This window comes from Dreissena polymorpha, chromosome 10 (assembly GCF_020536995.1).
Source record: "Dreissena polymorpha isolate Duluth1 chromosome 10, UMN_Dpol_1.0, whole genome shotgun sequence".
NCBI classification, from domain to species: Eukaryota; Metazoa; Mollusca; class Bivalvia; order Myida; family Dreissenidae; genus Dreissena; species Dreissena polymorpha.
The window spans coordinates 17,179,789-17,203,352 of NC_068364.1; the positions used below are offsets into that span (position 1 = coordinate 17,179,789).

General features: G+C 36.3%; 1 protein-coding gene across 9 annotated transcripts in view; it reads left to right on the plus strand.

The window, feature by feature from the left end:
* LOC127848381 (oxysterol-binding protein-related protein 3-like) overlaps positions 1–21,907 on the plus strand; it is a 108,530-nt gene extending 86,623 nt beyond the window's left edge. For 4 of the 9 annotated variants that reach the window (XM_052380811.1, XM_052380813.1, XM_052380812.1 and 1 more), the window contains 8 exons: positions 4,164–4,301; positions 5,860–5,923; positions 8,339–8,417; positions 8,776–8,911; positions 12,478–12,628; positions 13,682–13,808; positions 14,667–14,789; positions 16,159–21,907. In XM_052380811.1, the coding sequence (XP_052236771.1) occupies positions 4,164–4,301; positions 5,860–5,923; positions 8,339–8,417; positions 8,776–8,911; positions 12,478–12,628; positions 13,682–13,808; positions 14,667–14,789; positions 16,159–16,264 (924 nt within the window). In that variant the 3' untranslated portion in view covers positions 16,265–21,907. The remainder of the gene's footprint in view (positions 1–4,163; positions 4,302–5,859; positions 5,924–8,338; positions 8,418–8,775; positions 8,912–12,477; positions 12,629–13,681; positions 13,809–14,666; positions 14,790–16,158) is intronic. The other 5 variants (XR_008034475.1, XR_008034472.1, XR_008034474.1 and 2 more) reach the window with 5 other exon arrangements.
* Positions 21,908–23,564: the final 1,657 nt, after the last annotated feature.

Sequence of the window (23,564 nt, forward strand, 5' to 3'; positions counted from 1 at the left end):
ATATCTGCTGAATAAGGCTAACCTGTGTGATGATCCCTTTGATAGAATGGTACGTATATCTGCTTGATAAGGCTAACGTGTGATGATCCCTTCGATAGAATGGTACGTATATCTGCTGGATAAGGCTAACCTGTGTGGTGATCCCTTCGATAGAATGGTACGTATATCTTCTGGATAGGGCTAACCTGTGTGATGAGACCTTCGATAGAATGGTATGTATATCTGCTGGATAAGGCCAACCTGTGTGATGATCCCTTCGATAGAATGGTACGTATATCTGCTTGATAAGGCTAACCTGTGTGATGATCCCTTTGATAGAATGGTATGTATATCTGCTGGATAAGGCTAACCTGTGTGATGATCCCTTCGATAGAATGGTACGTATATCTTCTGGATAAGGCTAACCTGTGTGATGATCCCTTCGATAGAATGGTACGTATATCTGCTGGATAAGGCTAACCTGTGTGATGATCCCTTTGATAGAATGGTAGGTATATCTGCTGGATAAGGCTAACCTGTGGGATGATCCCTTTGATAGAATGGTACGTATATCTGCTTGATAAGGCTAACCTGTGTGAAGATCCCTTTGATAGAATGGTACGTATATCTGCTGGATAAGGCTAACCTGTGTGATGAGACCTTCGATAGAATGGTACTTATATCTGCTGGATAAGGCTAACCTGTGTGATGAGACCTTCGATAGAATGGTACGTATATGTGCTGGATAAGGCTAACGTGTGATGATCCCTTCGATAGAATGGTACGTATATCTGCTTGATAAGGCTAACCTGTGTGATGATCCCTTTGATAGAATGGTACGTATATCTGCTGGATAAGGCTAACCGGTGTGAAGATCCCTTTGATAGAATGGTACGTATATCTGCTTGATAAGGCTTACCTGTGTTATGATCCCTTTGATAGAATGGTACGTATATCTGCTTGATAAGGCTAACCTGTGTGATGATCCCTTCGATAGAATGGTACGTATATCTGCTGGATAAGGCTAACCGGTGTGAAGATCCCTTTGATAGAATGGTACGTATATCTGCTTGATAAGGCTTACCTGTGTTATGATCCCTTTGATAGAATGGTACGTATATCTGCTGAATAAGGCTTACCTGTGTGATGATCCCTTTGATAGAATGGTACGTATATCTGCTGGATAAGGCCAACCTGTGTGATGATCCCTTCGATTGAATGGTACGTATATCTGCTGGATAAGGCTAACCTGTGTTATGATCCCTTTGATAGAATGGTATGTATATCTGCTGGATAAGGCCAACCTGTGTGATGATCCCTTCGATTGAATGGTACGTATATCTGCTGGATAAGGCTAACCTGTGTTATGATCCCTTTGATAGAATGGTACATATACCTGCTGGATAAGGCTAGCCTGTGTTATGATCCCTTCGATAGAATGGTACGTACGTAAACATGTGATGATCCCTTTGATAGATATTACGTATATCTGCTGGATAAGGCTAACCTGTGTGATGATCCCTTTGATAGAATGGTACGTATATCTGCTGGATAAGGCTAACCTGTGTGATGATCCCTTCGATAGAATGGTACGTATATCTGCTGGATAAGGCTAACCTGTGTGATGATCCCTTTGATAGAATGGTACGTATATCTGCTTGATATGGCTAACCTGTGTGATGATCCCTTTGATAGAATGGTACGTATATCTGCTTAATAAGGCTAACCTGTGTGAAGATCCCTTTGATAGAATGGTACGTATATCTGCTGGATAAGGCTAACCTGTGTGATGAGACCTACGATAGAATGGTACGTATATCTGCTGGATAAGGCTAACCTGTGTGATGATCCCTTTGATAGAATGATACGTATATCTGCTGGATAAGGCTAACGTGTGATGATCCCTTTGATAGAATGGTATGTATATCTGCTGGATAAGGCTAACCTGTGTGATGATCCCTTTGATAGAATGGTACGTATATCTGCTGGATAAGGCTAACCTGTGTGATGATCCCTTTGACAGAATGATACGTATATCTGCTGGATAAGGCTAACCTGTGTGATGATCCCTTTGATAGAATGGTATGTATATCTGCTTGATAAGGCTAACCTGTGTGATGATCCCTTCGATAGAATGGTAGGTATATCTGCTGGATAAGGCTAACCTGTGTTATGATCCCTTTGATAGAATGGTAAGTACATGAACATGACTTTTGTGATGATTGTTTTGCTAGAAATGTACGTACATGAAACATTTGATGATCCCTTCAATAGAAATGTACGTACATGAAAATGTGATGATCCCTTTGATAGAATGGTATGTACGTGAACCTGTGATGACCCCTTCTATAGAATGGTGCATACATGAACATTTTATGATTCCTTTGATAGAATGGTACATACATGAACACATGTGTTGGTTTTTAGCGAGGCTGTTTTCGAAGAAAACCCGAGCTGTTGTCATTGCAAGCTCGTCGTGTCGTGTCGTCTGCCGGCGTCGTGCTAAAACCTTAACATTGGCTCTAAAATCAAAGTGCTTTCACCTACAACTTCGAAACTTCACATGTAGGTGTACCTTGATGAGTTCTACATGCCACACCCATTTTTGGGTCACTAGGTCAGAGGTCAAGGTCACTGTGACTTCTAAAAAAAATAAAATCTGACAAGCTTTTGCAGCCGAGTGTGGCACCCGTTATGCGGTGCTCTTGTTATGTGCTCCACCCACCCTGCCATTCCGAAATCCCCTCAAATATAAAAATCCAGGCCCACCCAATCATTCTTAATTGCTTCACTGGATAATGCCAATGTTTGTTATTATCCCTTTGGATAGTGTGGATTGGTACAAACATGAACAAGTGTGTTGGCTTAACATACCTACCTATCCCCTAAACACCACCACCCACAATGGCTATACTGGACAAGACGAACCTTTGTGACCATTCCTTCCATGGAATGATAGGTACATGAACATTTTTTTGAGATAGATACTACCCTCCAGAACCACCCACAACCCTCACTCACAATATAGTAGAGTGGAGTGTACTGGTTTTACCATGGACGTCATTTTGTCTGTAGACACGATTTTGTCAGATAAAGTACTCCTTCAACTTGTCAGTATACTAATGTTAAACTTCCATGTTTTTCGTGTTTATGTGATGAAGTTGAACTTGTGTAAATTGTATTATTAAATGCTAAATTTACCACATTTATGCCCTTTCAACATTTATTTACAACCTGCATCATATATAGACTTGTGGTATCAAATAGTATTCATCAAAACTAGCTAGATTAATTGAATGAAATTTCAGTCAATTAACGGAGGTGAGTCTTTTAAGCTTAAGCTTTATCTAAGTCGACCCAAGCTGTAATCTTATACTTTATGGACTTGTTTTTGCCACTTGTTTGGTAAATATTTAATTTGCCCTGCCAAATATTGAAATCACTGACCTTGAATTAACAGTCTTGTGCTCTATCAATTGCGTTTATTTATGTCTGTATGTATTCTTGTCGAACAAACCAAGTCTCAATGGTTCTTGCATCATTACAATTATTTGGTTATTGTTTGAATAAATTTCATCATATGGTATTTTAATAAGTGTTAAAACTATTTCAACAAAGAAGACATAGTGGTTGGAACCAATATATATTATTAGTGATTAACCAGCAAATGGAGTACAATATTTTGGTGTGAACCAGTAAACTCACTATGTGTTTTGATCTTTGAGTGTTGCCATTCACCTCTTCCCCGTCAGAAGCAAAGTTGAAAATGGCTATATGCAACCAGCATGAAACCAGAACAGTCTGCGAGTGACTTGCAGTCTGTTCAGGTTTTATGCTGTTTGCTGCTCATCAGTATCTAAGGGTTGGAAATGACAGCTTTACTTGATTTGGGTAAGAAAGGTCTCAAATTTAGCTTTGATTGTTGCAGTTTTATTTGGGCATGAAATGTTGCAGAAGTGAAGTGGATATGGTTTCATCCTAGTGCCTGGGAGGTCATGGACTCGATCCTAAGTGTTCTTTTAATCTTCCAAAAAGACTTTTAGTACTGGTTCTTCCCAGGAAATGGTCTCAAATATGCTTTTTTTTAGCCATAGGCTTTCGATGCAATCAAGCTTAAATGAATAGTGTTAACTAAAAAAACTTATTTGGGCTTATACGAGCATCTTGTTACATTTACACTACAGATGTATGTGGCAGCCTTTGCTGTGAGCAGCTATGCCAGCTCATGTTACCGTGTGGGCCATAAACCTTTCAACCCCCTGCTGGGAGAAACCTACGAGAGTATACGGGAGGATAGGGGCTGGAAGTTCATCTCTGAACAGGTAACCTACAAAAGTATACAAGAGGATATGGGCTGGAGGTTCAGTTCTGAACAAGAGATATAGTTGGGTTTGTTTCCTTTAAGCTAAGATCAAGGGTACCCTTGTGCCTAAATTTCTAAATTACGTGGGAAGCTCTTGGCCTAAATGTTTGTTTTTAACTCGGCTGTTTTCTGAGAAAACCCGAGGTATTGTCATAGCCAGCTCGTTGTGTCGTGTCGTCCACAACGTGCTAAAACCTTAACATTTTGTCAAGGTTTTGTACATTGGCTCTAAAATCAAAGTGCTTCCACCTACAACTAAGAAACTTCATATGTAGCTGCACCTTGATGAGTTCTACATGCCACACCCATTTTTGGGTCACTAGGTCAAATGTTAAGGTCACTGTGACCTCTTAAAAAAAATAATCTGACAAGCTTTCATTTATTCAAAGCTGCACCCGCAGCCGAGTGTGGCACCCATTATGCGGTGCTCTTGTTTATATTTATGTTAGTATGCTTGTTGTACCAACATTTATATAAGACACAAACAATCTATAAAAGCTAACCCCTTGTGCAGTGCATGTCTTTTCCACTTGACTTAGGAACATATTTGGGAATGGCGGGAGTTTTTCCTTCTTTCAGATGATTACGTTCTTTTCAGTGCCAAAAATGCTCAACAAATATTTTTTTTACTTTACTGTATCTAGTTAAAAAAGTTTTGAGAAAATCTGTAAGATGGAAGAGTTTTTTTTATTTTACCTCATAGGAAGAGTTTCCAAAGAGTCACACCCATTTTACATGCTGATGTTATAATTTATGAAATTCAGTTTAGAAATAAAATCTAATCAGTAATTTTTTTTAAATATTTTTTTTTAATGGTGGTCATGGATTAACAAAGAAAAAATCGATTTGAGTAGACAAGGGATTATGTAATGCCAATAGATAAAAAAAAATAGCAACACATGGTATGTTTGTAATTTGTTTGTATTTTCTGTATGCTTCCACAAAATAATACAAATTTGTTGTTTTTTTTATACAAAATGTATAAATGGCATTTGTTAATAATACCCATAATTTACTCTGTAATACCATGCTTAAGAAGTACATGTTATCGGTCATAACTTAAATATCAGTAAAGTTCTTTCATATAAAAGAAGTACAATTATTAAGAGTATTTAAAAAAAAGTTTTAGATGGAATTGAATTGAGTGTTTGCATTTTTTATTAGCTGGGCTGTTTTCGGAGAAAAGCCAAGGTATTGTCATAGCCAGCTCGTCGTCCGGCGTCTGCCGTCCACGGTCCGCATCATGCTAACACCTTTACATTGGCTCTAAATTCAAAGTGCTTCCACCTACAACTTTGAAACTTCATATGTAGCTGCACCTTGATGAGTTCTACATGCCACACCCATTTTTGGGTCATTAGTTCAAAGGTCAAGGTCAATGTGACAAGCTTTCATTTATTCAAAACTTCACCCACAGCCAAGTGTTAGCACCCGCCATGCGATGCTCTTGTTTAACATATAGTTAAAACCATTTGTTTGCAGTTTTGTTAATATAACTTTGAAAATTGATTTGTTAGGTGAGCCACCATCCGCCAATATCAGCCTGCTACTGTGAGTCCAAGAACTTCACTCTATGGCAAGGTATAGACTTTTACACCAGCACGTGCATACATTAAACCTTAACCATATACAGTCCACTCTCGTTATCTCGAAGTCGGCGGGAACAAGAAAAAATGTCGAGATAACGAGAGTTCGAGATATCCAATTAGGCGTTTTCAAAGAAAAAAATGAGACGAAAATTTACCTTGTTTTTAACATCTAAATACCTGCTAAGTGGTCTAACTAAAGCCGTCACCGTGTGGCATAATACTCTCTACCTGATATATACGCGTTTTTACGAGGCACGATTAATTTTGCTATTTAAATGCTTAAAATGACGTTTTAAGTATTACAGTATTGCATGAACACATGCGGTTATAATTTTTCTAAACTGTCGAGTAAACATCATGTAATATTGCTATTTAAATTTATGATGCAACTGACGTCCAATCAAAACGAGGGTTTTCCATCTGAACATGCGTAAATCATATTCTTTCAAGTTACCCATGACAATTACTGTTGTTTCAATGATAGAACAGCATTCTGTAAATTTGCGACGGTTTATAAACATAAAAATATAACTCAATGCATTTTGGAATGTTGTTTGTTAAAACAATTAGTCTTTCAGCCTTTCGGCAGGCTGTGTATTAATTGCAGTTAATTGATGTTAAAGTGACAGGCCTTACTCAAGTGTTAATGGCTAACGACATTACATACGTGTGATCATTGATGCAATTAACGGATCAATTTCCTACCGCACAGTATCGGGAGCAGCCGGGCGAAGCGGGACGGCGAAGTATCAAAGAAAAAATGTCTCACCTTTTGCCGACACTGGGACAGTTATTCGCATTTCGAGATAAACCACAGTAAATACATGTAAAATCGGGACTAGGGACACAATTTTATATCGACATATCGAATTATTCGACTTAACGAAAATCAAGATAAGCGATGTTTATTTATATAGATAAAGAAGGAAAAAAAATGGGACATTGAGCTTACTTCGACATATCAAGAATATCGAGATATCCGATGTCGAGATAACGAGAGTGGACTGTAGATACGTATTTTGACGCGTTTGTAGTCCCTTAGAAAGTTAAATTTTAATAAAGACCTTTCTTGCTAGATTTCCAACCCTTAGATACTTATGAGCAGTATACAGCATAAAACCTGAACAGGCTGTTCTGGTTTTATACTGTTTGCACATAGCCATTTCACTTTGCCTCTGAGTGGGAAAGGGTTAACAAAATAACACAGCATTGAATAAACTTCACTATTCTTTGACACCGCCAAACTGGTTTGAACCACTAGTGCTGTGCATTTAATGTACCCCAGTTGGTAAATATGACGGCCATTGGGTGAGGCAGATTTCTCTATATGTCTATAGTGAAACATTGTGAACTTCGTAGAAGTCACATTATATGACAACTCTTCTTGAACCTAGCTCAGAACATTTGTTCTAATGATGTTTTGGCCAAGTTCAAAAAGCATGAACTTCAGGGAGTTGGGGGGCATGGATGTTTTTATGCCCCTGGTAGCGTGGCTTATACCATTTGAACTGTCAGTCCGTCCCTCCGAAAACTTTAACATTGGCCATAACTTTTGCAATATTGAAGATAGTAACTTGATATTTGGCATGCATGTGTATCTCATGGAGCTGAACATTTTGAATGGTGAAAGGTGAAGGTCAAGGTCATCCTTCAAGGTCAAAGGTCAAAAAAACAAATCCAAGGGAAGTAACAAGCTTTAAAGGGAGATAATTTCTATTTATCATTTGGCAGGTACAGATCATTTTTACAAGGGAAGTAATATTTTGTAAAGGGATATAATCAAAAACAAAAATAAATAAATCAAAGCAGCGCAGTAGGGGGCATTGTAATTCTGACAAACACATCTCTTGTTCTTGTAAGCCTTTATTAAAACCTTGAAAACATTCTTAAAGTAACATTTTGTGTCTGATCTAAAATACCAATGATTTGGATGAACTTGACTTCATTTCAACACTGCTGAATAAAGCAGTTAAGGCCAATGCTCCTGATTCATGTTTTGCATGCCTTTAACCGTGTTAAATCCCATAATACACTTTGGGATGAAGAGAAGTCATATCTCTCCTGACATTTTGTGTAATGTGTAAGTTTTCCTGTAACTTTTTTTTCTAGTCTAAGCCGTATTTTCTTTTTTATATTGACTGTTTGCTTAACCCGTTTTCTTTAAGATATGTATTTTGACGCATTTGTAGTTCCTTAGAAAGTTACATTTAATTAAATACATGTACTTTTCTTACTAAATTCAAGTTTTAAAGGTTTCAATTCCAACCCTTAGTTACCGATGAGCAGCAATCAGTATACTCACAGGCTGTTCTGGTTATATGCTGGTTGCAAAAGCCATTTTCACTTTGCTTCTTATGGCGTAAAGGGTTAAGTATGGAGGGAAGTTACACATGCTTCATTGTTACAGATGTGCAGATCAAGTCCAAATTCTGGGGTAAATCAATGGAGATCCAACCAATAGGCATTGTGAATGTAACCTTGCCAAAGTAAGTACAATCTTCATAATTTTGCAAGACATTGCTGTGTCTTCTTTTTGTCAACCTAATGGTTACAACAGCCAATTGGCTATTTCAAACTAGGATAAAACAGGTTAACTGATTTTAACTGTTTTATGTCCCAACATTTTGAAATGCGAGGCATATAGCATGTCCTTCATGCTTAATTAATTAGATTTTACTATTTACTGGTGTCTAAATTGTTGCAGGTTCAAGTATGACTACCGATCGAACAAGGTCACAACATCCTGGGGGCTGGCATGATGTAATCCGACTGTTTTGATTGGTTGCTATGTTGCAGTCATATTATCCAATCCGTTTGTTCTGATTGGTTGTTGCTATGTTGCAGGTCTAAGGATCACTACCGCTGGAACAAGGTCACCACATGTGTTCACAACATTCTGGGAGGTCAGCGCTGGGTGGATCAGTTTGGGGAGATGACCATCACCAACGGGAAAATTGTCTGCAAATTGACCTTCACCAAGGTCAGGGTTGTTATTTTTATGCCCCCGGTAGGGTGGCATATAGCAGTTGAACTATCTGTCAGTATGTCAGTCTGTCCGAAAACTTTAATGGCCATAACTTGTTCAATATTGAAGATAGCAACTTGATATTTGGCATGCATGTGCATCTCACGGAGCTGCACATTTTGAGTGGTGAAAGGTGAAGGTCAAGGTCATCCTTCAAGGTCAAATGTCAAATATATGGCGTCTGTCCGTTCGAAAACTTAAACATTTGCCATAACTTTTTCAAAATTGAAGATAGCAACTTGATATTTGGCATGCACGTGCATCTCATGGAGCTGCACTTTTTGAGTGGTGAAAGGTGAAGGTCAAGGTCATCCTTCAAGGTCAAGGTCAATGGCCAAATTTTGCAATATTGAAGATAGCAACTTGATATTTGACATGCATGTGTATCTCATGAAGCTGAACATTTTGAATGGTGAAAGGTGAAGGTCAAGGTAATCCTTCAAGGACAAATGTCAAATAAATGGCATCTGTTCGTCCGAAAACTTAAACATTTTCCATAACTTTTTCAATATTTAAGATAGCAACTTGATATTTGGCATGCATGTGCATCTATTAGAGCTGCACATTTTGAGTGATGAAAGGTGAAGGTCAAGGTCATCCTTCAAGGTCAAGGACAAAGTTCAAATTTTGCAATTATATTAAAGATAGCAACTAAATTTGCATATTTCATAAAGCTGCACATTTTGAGTGGTGAAAGGTCAAGGTAATCCTTCAAGGTCAAAGGTTAAGGTCAAAGGTCAAATTCTGCAATATTGAAGATAGCAACTTGATATTTGGCATGCATGGGTATCTCATGGAGCAGCCCATTTTGAAAGGTGAAATGTCAAGGTCATCCTTCAATGTCAAAGGTCAAATGTATGGCTTCAAAGCGGCGCAGTAGGGGGCATTATGTTTCACGAACACAGCTCTTGTTTTAACTGAATTTACTGTCTTTTGTTATTTATTTTGAATTAATATTGCAACAATCCTCAAATTAGTTGACCCTTTAACAAATAAAGCAATCCCGACTGTATTGTAATGTTTGTTTCCCATTATTCATTCCAGTGAATTTCTTGTAAGCCTCTTTATATAATTCATTACATCAAATACCTTTCTACTATTATTTAACCTCAAACAAGGTCAGGGCTATGTAGGTTCTCCAACATTCTGGGGTAATGTCTTATTGTAAAGATACTTGGAATCGTTCTGGAAAATGGGGCATTTTCACAGCAGAAATAACACAGCCTCCCCGAGTATAGGCTTTTAATTTCTTTAAAGTAAGAGAACTCCCCCTCTAATTTAACTTTGTGAAGAAATAATCTTTTTAATAATTACTGTGAAACCATTTTTTTTCACCAGCACAAAATTTCATCATTTGTACAAAAATGACGTTTTTCGTCAGCACATAAATTCACCAATTCCTTACTTTGAAAAAAAATAAAAATGCTTCAGTCAATATCCGATTTGTTTGTCAAACATGTCCGTAGTGGAGAAAGAGGGAGGACATTTGAAAGTCACTTGCAGAAGGTTGGGCCTGTTTGTCACATTTCAATATACTAGTCTTTTGTTATCAGGTGATCAGTAATTTGCCCCCATTAGTGTATCATTATTATGATTAGCGGATTAGTGTGACCGAACAACCGTTAACAAGTGTTTGAAACCCGGGTTTAAAACAGTGAAGCCAGTTGCCAATTGGTCTTATTCATTTATTATCATGGCCAAACTAATAACAATCTTACCTTTATCTGCACAAATTAGAGAAGGTGTGAAGATTATTGGTTAAAATTAGTGTAAGCAAACTATTTGTCAGTTTTCAATAAAGTTTCAAGAGTTTTGCATCGTAAATATTTAATCACTTTAAGTACAATGATTTTTGGAAGTGTAAACTTAACAGTGCATTATGGGACAGCGGTTTCATAGGGCACAGTTCAGATTTAATTGTAACAACCAATGGACGGGTGAGTTTAAATTTGATTGAATGCAATAGGATACAAGGCAATGTTTTATTGCGTCATACTCAGAAATTCGAAAAACGTGCTTTCTGGGGATTTCCTGAAAATCGCGCTAAAATAAAAGTGAATTTCTGAAAACAATTTCCCTACGTTTGGATGGAACTAATCATCATGATTGCTGATTTCTCTTTACCTGTTACGTTTTCAATTGCTACAAGTAACAATGATTTGAAACATGTATCATAAAACTTATAAAAGCTGTAAATGATTAAAAAGATCGAAATCTCATAAAACGAAGCACAAGCTATTTTTACACCTGTATTGTAGTTAAACGCAAACAACCAAACACAAATCAAAATGTTCTGTATTCATTTGTAATCAATGCGAAGAATGTATATAAGTATATACATCATCATATTTTAAATTTGTTTGTCTTTGATACGGATCTAATCTGCTGCGTGGAGGCTGTATAATCTTCTGCAACAACACTGAAAAACACAATACACACAATGGGTAATAAAGTTGTTAACAATTAGCGCTAATCATTACAATTCTACCTAAACGAAGTCAACGCAGTCGATACAGCTGTACTGCACTCTCATTTTAGAGCAATGTCACGTGTCAGTTAAGTACACTGTGTAATCTACTCCCTTTTGTGTCAAATACGGATTTATCTTGATTACGAAACAGACGGAGTATGTATGCATGGATTACGTTGGATTTAAGTGCCTCATGCCTTTGGTAATTTAGTCTTAAGTTGTTCAATTATGGGACATAATTGTTCGTTAGGATCTTGAATTCGTCAATTGGTCGATTGACGATATACAGGAAAATTAATGCCTGACGATTAATAATGGTTTCACAGTATTATATGTGTATGGTAAGATTTGGAAGTAGAATGACAGTAATTCCATGGCAATTTGGTATATTTTGTGTAGTTTGTTAAAAAGAATAGACTTTTGAAAGTATAATTATGTTATGAAAAATTGTGCAGTACAATTAAAAATGATTAAAAAATGTCTCATACATAACGCTGTGTCAGGCATGAATACAACAGATTGAGAGGCCTGCACTTTGAAATACGGAGAAGGCTGATATATGGCAGTTAGTTGTGTCTAATTTCTTTAATCCTCTGCTCTCTTTTGGACACTTTCCGCTGGAGCTAGATTTTCCGCTTAGCCGAGAGAGACTGTAATAAAAAAATACCATCAAAGCCCATATTGTTGTCCCTGATTAGCCTGTGTGGACTGCACAGGCTAATCTGAGATGTCACTTAAACACTTTACACACAAGCATTTAGCCCAGTTTTCCCATTACAGAACAAGGCACAAATAAACCTTTACCACTGAGATAGGTATTTTTACGCATTTGTAGTCTCTCAGAAAGTTAAATTTAATAAAAAACCTTTCTTACTAGTTTCAAACTTTAAAGGCTTCATTTCCAATAATAAGATACAAATGATCAGCAAACAGCATAAAACCTGAACAGACTGCGAGTTACTCGCAGGCTGTTCTGGTTTTATGCTGTTTGCAAAAGCAATTTTCACTTTGCTTCTGAGTGGGAAAGGGTTAAATAGCTTGTGCTTTATAGGCGAGCCACTACTACCAGTCAGACAAGCGCCATGAGGTGTATGGTACGATAGAGAATGGCGAGGGCAAGGTGGTACACAACCTGTTCGGGCGCTGGAACGAGGCTCTGTACTGTGGACACGCCCCCTCTGCTCGTTGCATATGGAGACCAGGTTAGCAGCTTAACCCTTTACCACTTAGATACGTATTTAACCCTTTACCACTTAGATAGGTATTTAACCCTTTACCACTTAGATAAGTATTTAACCCTTTACCACTTAGATACGTATTTAACCCTTTACCACTTAGATATGTATTTAACCCTTTACCACTTAGATACGTATCTACTCCTTTAGAACTTAGATACGTATTTTCACGCATTTTTAGTCCTTTAGAAAGTTACACTCAATTAAATACCTTTCTTACTAAATTCAAGTTTTAAAAGCTTCATTTCCAACCCTTAGTTACTGACGAGCAGCAAACAGGGTTAAACTTGCAGGCTGTTCTGGTTTTCTGCTGGTGCAAAAGCCATTTTAACTTTGCTTCTTATTGGGGAAAGGGTTATTTGCTCTTGGCATTTTTATTCTCAAATTGGCCTGGTTTTATAATTATGTAAAGTATGTGTTTGAATTCAAGTTTGATAGACTTGGATATTGTTTTAAAAGCAAACATTGTTTCTAGTATCATCTCTGTTGTTGTTATTTTCTCTGTGCTTTTTCTTATTTTCTTCTCTTAATTGGCCAGGTTTAATATGTTAATCATACACTCAAGATTGCTTGAATTATTTTTTAGAGAACTCTTGTTCATTTTATTTTTAAAGATACCTGGTCAATATTTAATTCATGCATTCAAAATTGTTTGATTTGGAGGTTCTGTTTTGGAGAAGCCTGGAGACAGTATGGATAATGTGTTGCCTATGATACAGGCATATTTATTTCTTCAAACATTACGATACCTGAAGCTTATGTTTACATGTTAAAGATACGATACCTGAAGCTTATGTTTACATGTTAAAGATACGATACCTGAAGCTTATGTTTACATGTTTAAGATACGATGCCTGAAGCTTATGTTTACATGTTAAAGATACGATGCCTGAAGCTTATGCTTACATGTTAAAGATACGATGCCTGAAGCTTATGCTTACATGTTAAAGATACGATGCCTGAAGCTTATGCTTACATGTTAAAGATACGATGCCTGAAGCTTATGCTTACATGTTAAAGGGACGATGCCTGAAGATTATGAGCTTTACTATGGTTTCTCCCGGTTTGCTATGGAGCTCAACGAAATTCTACCGGACGAGGAGTCGTTTCTACCTCATACAGATTCCCGCTTCAGGCCGGACCAGAGGTGAATGACTCTTAATTGTTAATGATAAGATTCGTATGCTGGGACTCTAATTCTGCCATGAACTGGAACACCAGGGTCATTGAGTATTCCCTATTTATTGCACTGAAACCAATAATACTGTAATATTCTTTCAAGGGCTATTCTCCACTAGCCTCTAAGTCGAGTAGGGCATTTTTCGCTTACTGACAAATATTTGTGCACACAGTACGGGTAAAGCAGTTAACCCTTTACCACATACATACGTTTTTCACACATTTGTAGTCCCTGAGAAAGTTACCTTTAATTTAAGACATTTCTTACCAGATCAAACTTTTTAAGGCTTCATTCCCAACCCTAAGATGCTGATGTGCAGCAAACAGCATAAAACCTGAACAGACTGCGAGTTACTTGCAGGCTGTTCTGGTTTTATGCTGTTTACACATAGCCATTTTCACTTTGCTTTTGAGAGGAAAAGTGTTAATTCAGGAAAAGTTTGAGCATACTATTAACTGTATACGGCCATGATTTGACTGATGTTCGTTGAAACAGCCCAATAAGACCATGAACAAAAAGCCAAACTAATCTAATCAAATAAGCCTGATTCTGGAAAAAAAACTAAGCTTTATGCATGTGCGTAATGTGTCATCCCAAGATAGCCTGTGCAGTCCATACAGGCTAATCAGGGATGACACTTTCCACCTAAACTTGAAATTCCGTTAAGGAGAAACATCATTTAAACAAAAAAAATTCCATTGAACCGAAAAGTACATTATGTGATAAGCCTGGGCAGACTTCACAGGCTAATCTGGGACATTTTTTTTCACATATGCATTAAGCTCAGTTTTCTCAGAACAAGTCTCAAATGTTCACCTGTTTCAGGTTACTGGAGGAAGGATGCATTCCAGAGGCAGAGAAAGAGAAGTCTCGTATTGAGGGCCTGCAGAGAGAGCGCAGGAAACAGCGGGAATCTCAGAGACTGGAGTACAGGCCAGTCTGGTTCAGGTACAGTTAGTTTGAAAGCTATTTATTTTAGCTCGATTGCATTGAAAGCCTAAGGCTTATTGAAATAAGTCCGTCTTCAGAGCAGAACCAGTTCTTGGTGTCTTAGGGAATGATGTAAAGAAATCTCCCACAGTGGAGATCGAACCCATGAACTCCCTGTCACTAGGCAGACACCATGTCCACTACGACAGCTCAATCTCTATAGCAGGAAGAGGTAGATTTATTGAGGAACAAATTAGCAACTCTTGGTAACCTTCCATTTGTATGCAGTAAACTCTTTTCACTTGGCAATTGGTTCACTGCAGATAGATTGTATTGTGGTTCAATGAAGATCGTTATCCATGATTGACATACCATAATTAAATCACAGAATATCTTCATTTAAGATATTTCTAATAGAATAACCTTCAAGTTCACCTGCGATATTATTATAGTATATCAGTCATAGATTCTTTATGTGTTTTGAACAATCCATGATTGATAAGTACCAGTTTTGATTAATTTAATAAGAAAAATTCCACCATATAGACCAATTAATTAATCATGGGCGTGATGATTAAGGATACTATTAACAATCAAATCGAATAACAATGCCGGACAATCCACTAAAACAGGTCGGTCTTTTTGAAGAACACGCATATAAATATTTCGAATATGTACAGATGATTTGTGTGTGGCTGGTTGACTTATATGTTTTCATTTATTTGTATTGTTCTTGTGTTTGCTTATTATCTTTCTATAGATATATGATTAATAATATTTAATAATACGAAATAAGCTATGAAATCTGGTGCAACACCCCAGGAATTGATTTGCATTTGATGATGCAGCTATGAACTGTGCAGAAAAATGCATTCGCTATCTTTGATCTCATTGATATAACTTTTGATCTTTCATCAACACCAACCACAATAAATGCCGTGTATCTTTTTTACAATGTATTTCTTGTTATGAAATATGTTACTTGATTCTTAGTTTGTATTCATCTAAGTGGCTAAGGACCTCCCTGTATGGGGCTAAATTGCCCTTTTGCATGTTTTCATGGAGGGGCTATCGTCTGATGAACCAATTTTCTACAACCATGATTAACATTATCCCTTCACCACTTAGGTATTTTGACGCTTTTATGGTCCCTTAGAAAGTTAAATTTAATTAAAGACCTTTTTACTAGAAACAAGTTTTAAAGGCTTCATTTCCAACCCTTAGATACTGGAATAGACTGCGAATTTACTCGCAGGCTGTTCTGGTTTGATGCTGTTTGCGCATATCCATTTTCACTTTGCTTTTGAGAGGAAAAGGGTTATGTATTTTAGAGATGGGAATCCTTGCAATATGCACTGAGTCAGAACTGCCATGATTTATGTTTCAGGCACGAAGTTCTCGGTGGTAAAGATGCATACAACTATGACAACAAATACTGGGAGACCCGTAAAGAGCACGCGTTCGAGAAAATGGCCATTCCTAAACTTTGGTAGCAACAGCTTGGACTGTGATTAATTAGGTTACAAGAAAACTGTTAATCTTACAAAAATCTGGGCTTCACCATGGTGATTTTAGGCATATTTGGGTAAATTTTAATGAAGCATATATTGTTAGCATAAACATGTGTGCTAACTAATTATCCCTCGCCAGAGGCGGAGGGATATTGTTTTGGCGTTGTCCGTCCGTCCCTCCGTCCGTCTTTTCGTCAGTCTGTTCGGACCCATATCTTGAAAGTGCTTTGGCGGATTTCATTGAAATATAGTATGAGTATATATATGGATAAGAGAATGATGCACGCCAAATGACATCGTACACCATCTGTTTATAATGGAGTTATGGCCCTTTGTATTTTGAAAAAATGCTTTTTTGTGTGTCCCGAGCCATATCTTGGAAGTGCTTTGGCGGATTTCATTGAAACTTGGTATGGGTATGTATATCAATAAGAGGAAGATGCATTCCAAATGGCATTGTACACCATCCGTTAATAGCAGAGTTATTGCCCTTTGTATCTTGAAAAAAATGCTTTTTTGAGTGTCAAATATACACTTTTGTGTCTAGAAGCATATTGGCGGGGGATATCAACTCAACAAATTTGCTTTTTTCAGTAGTTTTAGTAACTTTATTCATAACTTTGGCATTTTCTGTACATCTTGATTTTCAGAAACATGGCAATAATACAGTTTGAATGTAAATAATAAAATTTCCAACAATTAAAATAAGTAATTTTATTGATGTATATTTGATAAATTATGTAATATCAAGTTATAACGTAAATAATATAATGTTGTGATAATTAAATGTATGTAATGTTCACAGATTTCTTTAGTGTTTGTTTATTTCAATGAATGTTTTGCGTGTTCATTGTCTTCTATGTTTAACTACAAGAGGTATTGTCACAAATGTTATGTTAAGTTTATATTTTGTCACCATCAATGGCAAGCTCAACATATCACCAATGTTGACATTACATGTGCTTTTACAATGGCATTATCTATGGTGTTACATGAAATGTCTGTGTTGTTTGTTCCTCAATGTGTGAATATTACATGTTCAAGATTGATTGGAATTTCAGAATTTCATTTGATAACAGTCCCTTTAACTTACAGGAGTCCTAATAACCGATTTAGGCATGTGTGATTTGCATACTAATTTTAGTTTACCTGAGCACAAATTACTTAATTTGAGCTATTATTATCGCCCTATGTCCGGCGTTGTTCGTGTTATCAAGTTTTAACTTGTTATTGCACAAGGGGCCACATTTTTCATCCAGTCTTGATGAAACTTCCTCAGACTGTTTATCTTAAAAATATCAAGGACGAGGTCAAATCTTGGTCAGGTGTGTCAATTAACAAGGTCACCAGGTCATATTTCATATACAAAAAACCTGTAATAACTTCATAGAGGCTGCATTTATGATTCAATCTGGATGAAACATGGTCAAAATGTTTATCTTCACAATATCAAGTTCAAATCTGGATGACATGCATTCCAAACTTAGGTCATGAGGTCAAATATTAGAAAAACACTGTTGTCCCTTTAAAAGCTAGATGTATGACTCATGTTGTCCCTTTAAAAGCTAGATGTATGACTCAAGCTAGATGTATGACTCGAGCTAGATGTATGACTCAAGCTAGATGTATGACTCAAGCTAGATGTATGACTCAAGCTAGATGCATGACTCAAGCTAGATGTATGACTCATTCTTGATGTATCTTGCTCAGAATGTTTATCTTAACCATTTTTTGGCCTGGTATAAATCTTGGCCACATGCATCAAGAAACTAAGTGACCAGGTCGAATATTGACAAATTTGTCATCCTCAAACTAAGTGACCAGGTCAAGTATTGGCCATTGATCATCCACAAACTAAGTGACCAGGTCAAGTATTGACCATTGGTCATCCTCAAACTAAGTGACCAGGGATGTATTGACAATTGGTCATCCACAAACTAAGTGACCAGGTCGAATATTGACAAATTTGTCATCCTCAAACTAAGTGACCAGGTCAAGTATTGACGATTGGTCATCCACAAACTAAGTGACCAGGTCAAGTATTGACAATTGGTCATCCTCAAACTAAGTGACCAGGTCAAGTATTGACAATTAGTCATCCTCAAACTAAGTGACAGGTCAAGTATTGACAATTGGTCATCCTCAAACTAAGTTACCATGTCAAGTATTGACAATTGGTCATCCTCAAGCTAAGTGACCTTAGTGACAGGTCAAGTATTGACAATTGGTCATCCTCAAACTAAGTGACCAGGTCAATATCCTCAAACTCAGGTGAGCGTTTCAGGGCTATGATGGCCCTCTTGTTTTATTTTTACTAAATTATTTATATTTATTTTGAATTATAGTTTATTTTGTTATTCATGTTTGATACTACCCAAAAATTATTTGTTTATTCTTGGTTACATTTTCCTCCATGGTACTGTTTGAATGATTAAATATGTTAGATATGTTAGAATTATTAAATATAATATTCCTGCAAAAAGTGGTGGGAATTATTTTATTTCATGATTTCCGTTGTTTAATGTGGAATATCAGTGATTTAAAACTTGGCATTCATTGATTCAAAAATGGAAACATAAACATGAAAATCCCATAATTGTCTACCCAAAAACAAATAAATGGTGTATTTGTTTATACAATTTATCTTATATTTTCTTATATTTGCTTTCAGATTCTAAACTCGCAAATTTAATGTTGCCATTTTTCTGTCAGTTTTTTTTATGTGGCTTTACCATTTAGAAACAAGAATACAATTATTAAATGAAAAAAGAATAACAAAAAGAACTACAGGTTCCCTTGCAAGAAAATTATAATCAGTGAGGTTATTAAAAATTATAATCGGGTTATTTAATCTTAAAATCAGTAGGGTTTTTTTAAGTAAAAGACAACTACTCACATGTATTTAACGTAAATGATGTCAACTCATAATTAAAAGTTGTAAAAAACTGCAATTTAACTCATTATTTCGACACTTAAAGGGAAGTAACTGCTACTCTTATTTATTGTGTCCCTTTATTTGATTTATTACGTCCCTTTAATTCATAAATGTATACCGTTTTAAGTGTTCCGCTTTCTATTCTGCTTTTTGGCATATTTTTTATTTAAGAATAACTATTCATCCCCTGTATGGTATTATTTTTTACACGAATCTTCAGAAAATTATCTTATAAAAAAACTGTATAAATAAAACACCATGCTCTTCTTTGTCGGTTCAATCCCCGTTTAAGCCAATGGCTTAACCGGTTAGCATGAAATCTTTAAAAGCGGATTTGGAATCCGTTTATTGACTGCGAAATATGAGCATCGGGTTCAAGAAACTGTATCAAATGCATATACGTGAGCGACTTACCAGATTTGCCCTTGCTTTCCGCACATTTTAAGCATAGACGACACTTTTTGGCTAGAGCAGATTTTGTTTAAAAAAAGATATTCTTTGAAAGAAAAATTACATCGAATCAAAAATTGTCATCCTGATTAGACTTCGCGGACTGCACAGGCTAAATTGGGACGACACTTTCCGTACACGCATTAAGTCCAGTTTCCAAGAACAGGGTGTATAATAAGGTTGTTATAGTAATATGTTATGTTATTTACTTGTTATATATTGTCGTAGTCCGTATGTTATGCACATGTCTACATGACACTTTTTATGTACTTAACAATGGCAGTATTGGTTACATGACAACGAAAATAATCCGGTACACCGATACAAACAGTGAACTCATGTATATTTTTATGCCTCCGGATCGAATTGGATATTTTAATTGGGAAAAAATGGTCGGAAGTAAGCAAAAAGTGCTATTCATGTTGTATAAATACCAATAATTTTTTAAAAGTATTCACTTTTAGACGGTATGTCAGTGTTAATTAGTCTAATCAATTTTTTTGACTGTATTAACCCTTTCAGTGCGGGAACCGAATTTTAAAGGCCTTTGCACACAGTTTGGATCCAGATGAGACGCCACAAAACGTGGCGTCTCATCAGGATCCAAACTGTTTGCTACTCTGATAGTATTCTTTGAAAAGAAATCGAAGAAAATGCTAATTTTAGAAATTCAGCAGACGACATTTTAGCAGACGACAAATTTCCCAGCATGCAAAGGGTTAAATAACTATGCATGTACCTGTATTCTGTGCAATAGATTCTGTGCAAAAAGTGTATGTTTAATGAGAATGCCAGAACTGTAGTAGTTGAAATGTGAAAAACTACAATATTTAACAAAAATTGTCAATACCTCGAAGGACACTTGAAATGTGCTTTGCACAGTTGTAATCACCAGCTTATGTGTGTTTTAGAAACCTGTGACTGTTGATTGCTTGCCAGTCATGAATGGAGCGCTTGCGTTGCAATTATAGTCCTATTGCGTCTATGCATTACCGGTACTTGAGTAAAAATCATGTATATATATGGTGTAGTACATGTACTTTTCGCCATCATTTAGTTACATATAGCGGGGAGAGTTTTTATTTTATTTTTGCACATTTACTCGACTGTAGCGCTGTAATTAGAATATATTATCTAGAAATATTGAACTGATTCTGTTCTGGTCTTAGGTAATGAACGTATGAAACACCTTTTTATGTCCCCCACCACTATAGTGGGGGACGTATTGTTTTTGCCCTGTCTGTTGGTCTGTAAGTTGGTCTGTTGGTTTGGTCAAACTTGAACATTTGCCATAACTTTTGCAATATTGAAGATAGCAACTTCATATTTGGCATGCATGTGTATCTCATGGAGCTGCACATTTTGAGTAGTGAAAGGTCAAGGTCATCGTTCAAGGTCAAAGGTCAAATATATGGGTCAATATCGCTCATTTAATGTTCACTTTTGCAGTATTGAAGCAAGCAATTTGATATTTGGCATGCATGTGTATCTCATATATATGGGGACATAGTGTTTCACAAACACATCGCATGTTTTATTTTGTTTCTTACTAATATTTTAGCATCAATGAACTTTGAATTTGTATATTAATCATAAAATAGTTAAATAACTTGTTATGTTACATGTCAAACCGAAAAGGCGTTAAACTATATTAAGTGACTATGTAATTTAAATTGTTGTCCGGTTAAATTGGTTCGTATGTTACCTAAATATTTGAAGATTGTAACGTAAAATTGTATCTGCCCATTCTGGGTAAAATGCACTATGAATGTAAACACACACATATTAACTGTAGAGCTGTACTAAATTACATGTAATGCACTTAATATTCTATATAATATATTAATCTGAAAATAAATATATCGGAACTCATCATCTGAAGTAATGATCTGATATTGGTGCATAATCTGTTTTAAGACCAACTAAAACATAATGATTTTGCAATATTATAGACACTTTCTTTTCTTAGAACCGTAATCAAATCAAATCAAATATGTACCCATACTTTCTTAACCTTAATTCTAGATGTGTGTGTTATGCTTTCCGCTTTAGAACGGGAATTGTTTAGTTGCATAATACATTGTGGCTCTATTCTCATCAGTTATAGTTGATTGTATCAATAGAAATGAACTTGAACTGTTAAAGTTGAAATTTGTTTATTTGTTATTTATTCTTTACAATGTTTAGTTAAATGCGTGTATTTCACATTATCAATAAACCAGCTTACATAAAATACAACATTACATGGTTCTTTATTGAGTGCCTTCTAAATTACACCAAATTTGCGCATCAACGCAGAGGATTATAAGAATAGCATTTTGTGTGTTGGTGTATTTTGAAGGGTGTTTTATACGGTCCTTCCGCACCCGAGACTGTAAGGACTTATTTCAGCTGCGTTCTGAGAAAATTGGGCTTAATGCATGTGCGTAAAGTGTCGTCCCAGATTAGCCTATGAAGTCCGCACAGGCTAATCAGGGACGACACTTTCCGCTTAAACAAGATTTTCGGTTAAAGGGACTTCCTTTGAACGAAAAATACCATTACAGCCGAAAGTGTCGTCCCTGATTAGCCTGTGCGGACTGCACATGCTAATCTGGGACGACACTTTACGCACATGCATTTTGCCCAATTTTCACAGAACAAGACACATTAGTAATCCGCGCCACATCGTATAGCGGAGTACTTTTCTCTTGACGCACATGATAAACAAGAAATATCTTTAAAAAAGATATACGGCGTTGATTGTGGTCGATGTTTATGAACGATCAAAAGTTATCTCTATGAGATAAAAAGAAGCGGATGCCTTTTTTCTGCGCAGTTCTTAGCTACATCATAAGCAAATCAATTACGGGGTGTTGCGCCAGATTTCGTGTCTTATTTTGCTTTATGTGATATTATTACTCAGATATCTATATTTACAGAATAGAAAAACACAAGAAACATGAAAATAAACGAGTGCATATAGGTCAGCCGGCAATACTCGAATCTTATTTAATTGCATAATTATAGTATAGTGAATTATTGTGCTCATGCTTAATAAACTGGTCTAAATGGATAAAAATTTCTAATTAATTTTATCAAAATTGGTCCTTATCATGCAAATGTTGAAACCATATTAAAAATCGATGATTGACATACCACAATAATATCGCCGAATATCTTTATTTAGTATCTTTCTGATCAAAACAGACTTCAAGTGCACAAAGTTTACGAGACGGCGTTTATATAAAGATTTCTGCAACTGACCGCAAACTGACCTTGATACCTTGCGGATTAGAATGCAATGCATTACAGTCACTACGGTATTGTCAGTAAGACCGGTGTTGAATGATCGCAACCCCTTCTGCGAACTCCGGTGATGAACTGTATATAAACTCTGACTTTCACAAATGGCCGCGAATTGACCCGAAACCTCGCGGGTTGAAATGCAATGCAAGTAAGTTCTAAATATGACAACATAGCCTTTAGTATAAACGCTTTTGCGCTGGTAATTCTCTGAAAATAAAAGGTGAACGCACAAACTGTATTTATGTCGAAAATTGATTGTAAAACTGTTCTATCTATTGAGCCTTTTCATTAGAGATAAAATTGTTTCATGCAGTAAAACAGTGTTACAAAGACGCGGATATGTTTCCAATGTTCTGGTGTTATACTCAAATCAGCCAATGGAATAAATGAAGTGTATTCATTCGTACCTAGCCGCGGGAAATTTTATTTTAGTATTATTGGAGACTTACAAAGGTCAAGTCAGGGTAAAAAGCTGGCTTAATACAGCTTACGCCGAAAAACCGGTTTTGCAAGTTTGTATATGGCTATGTATAGAAATAGTGTTCGAAATCAATTCTAGCGGGATCGTCTTCGTGGCAACATCAAATTTATGTTGTTGTTGGATACAAT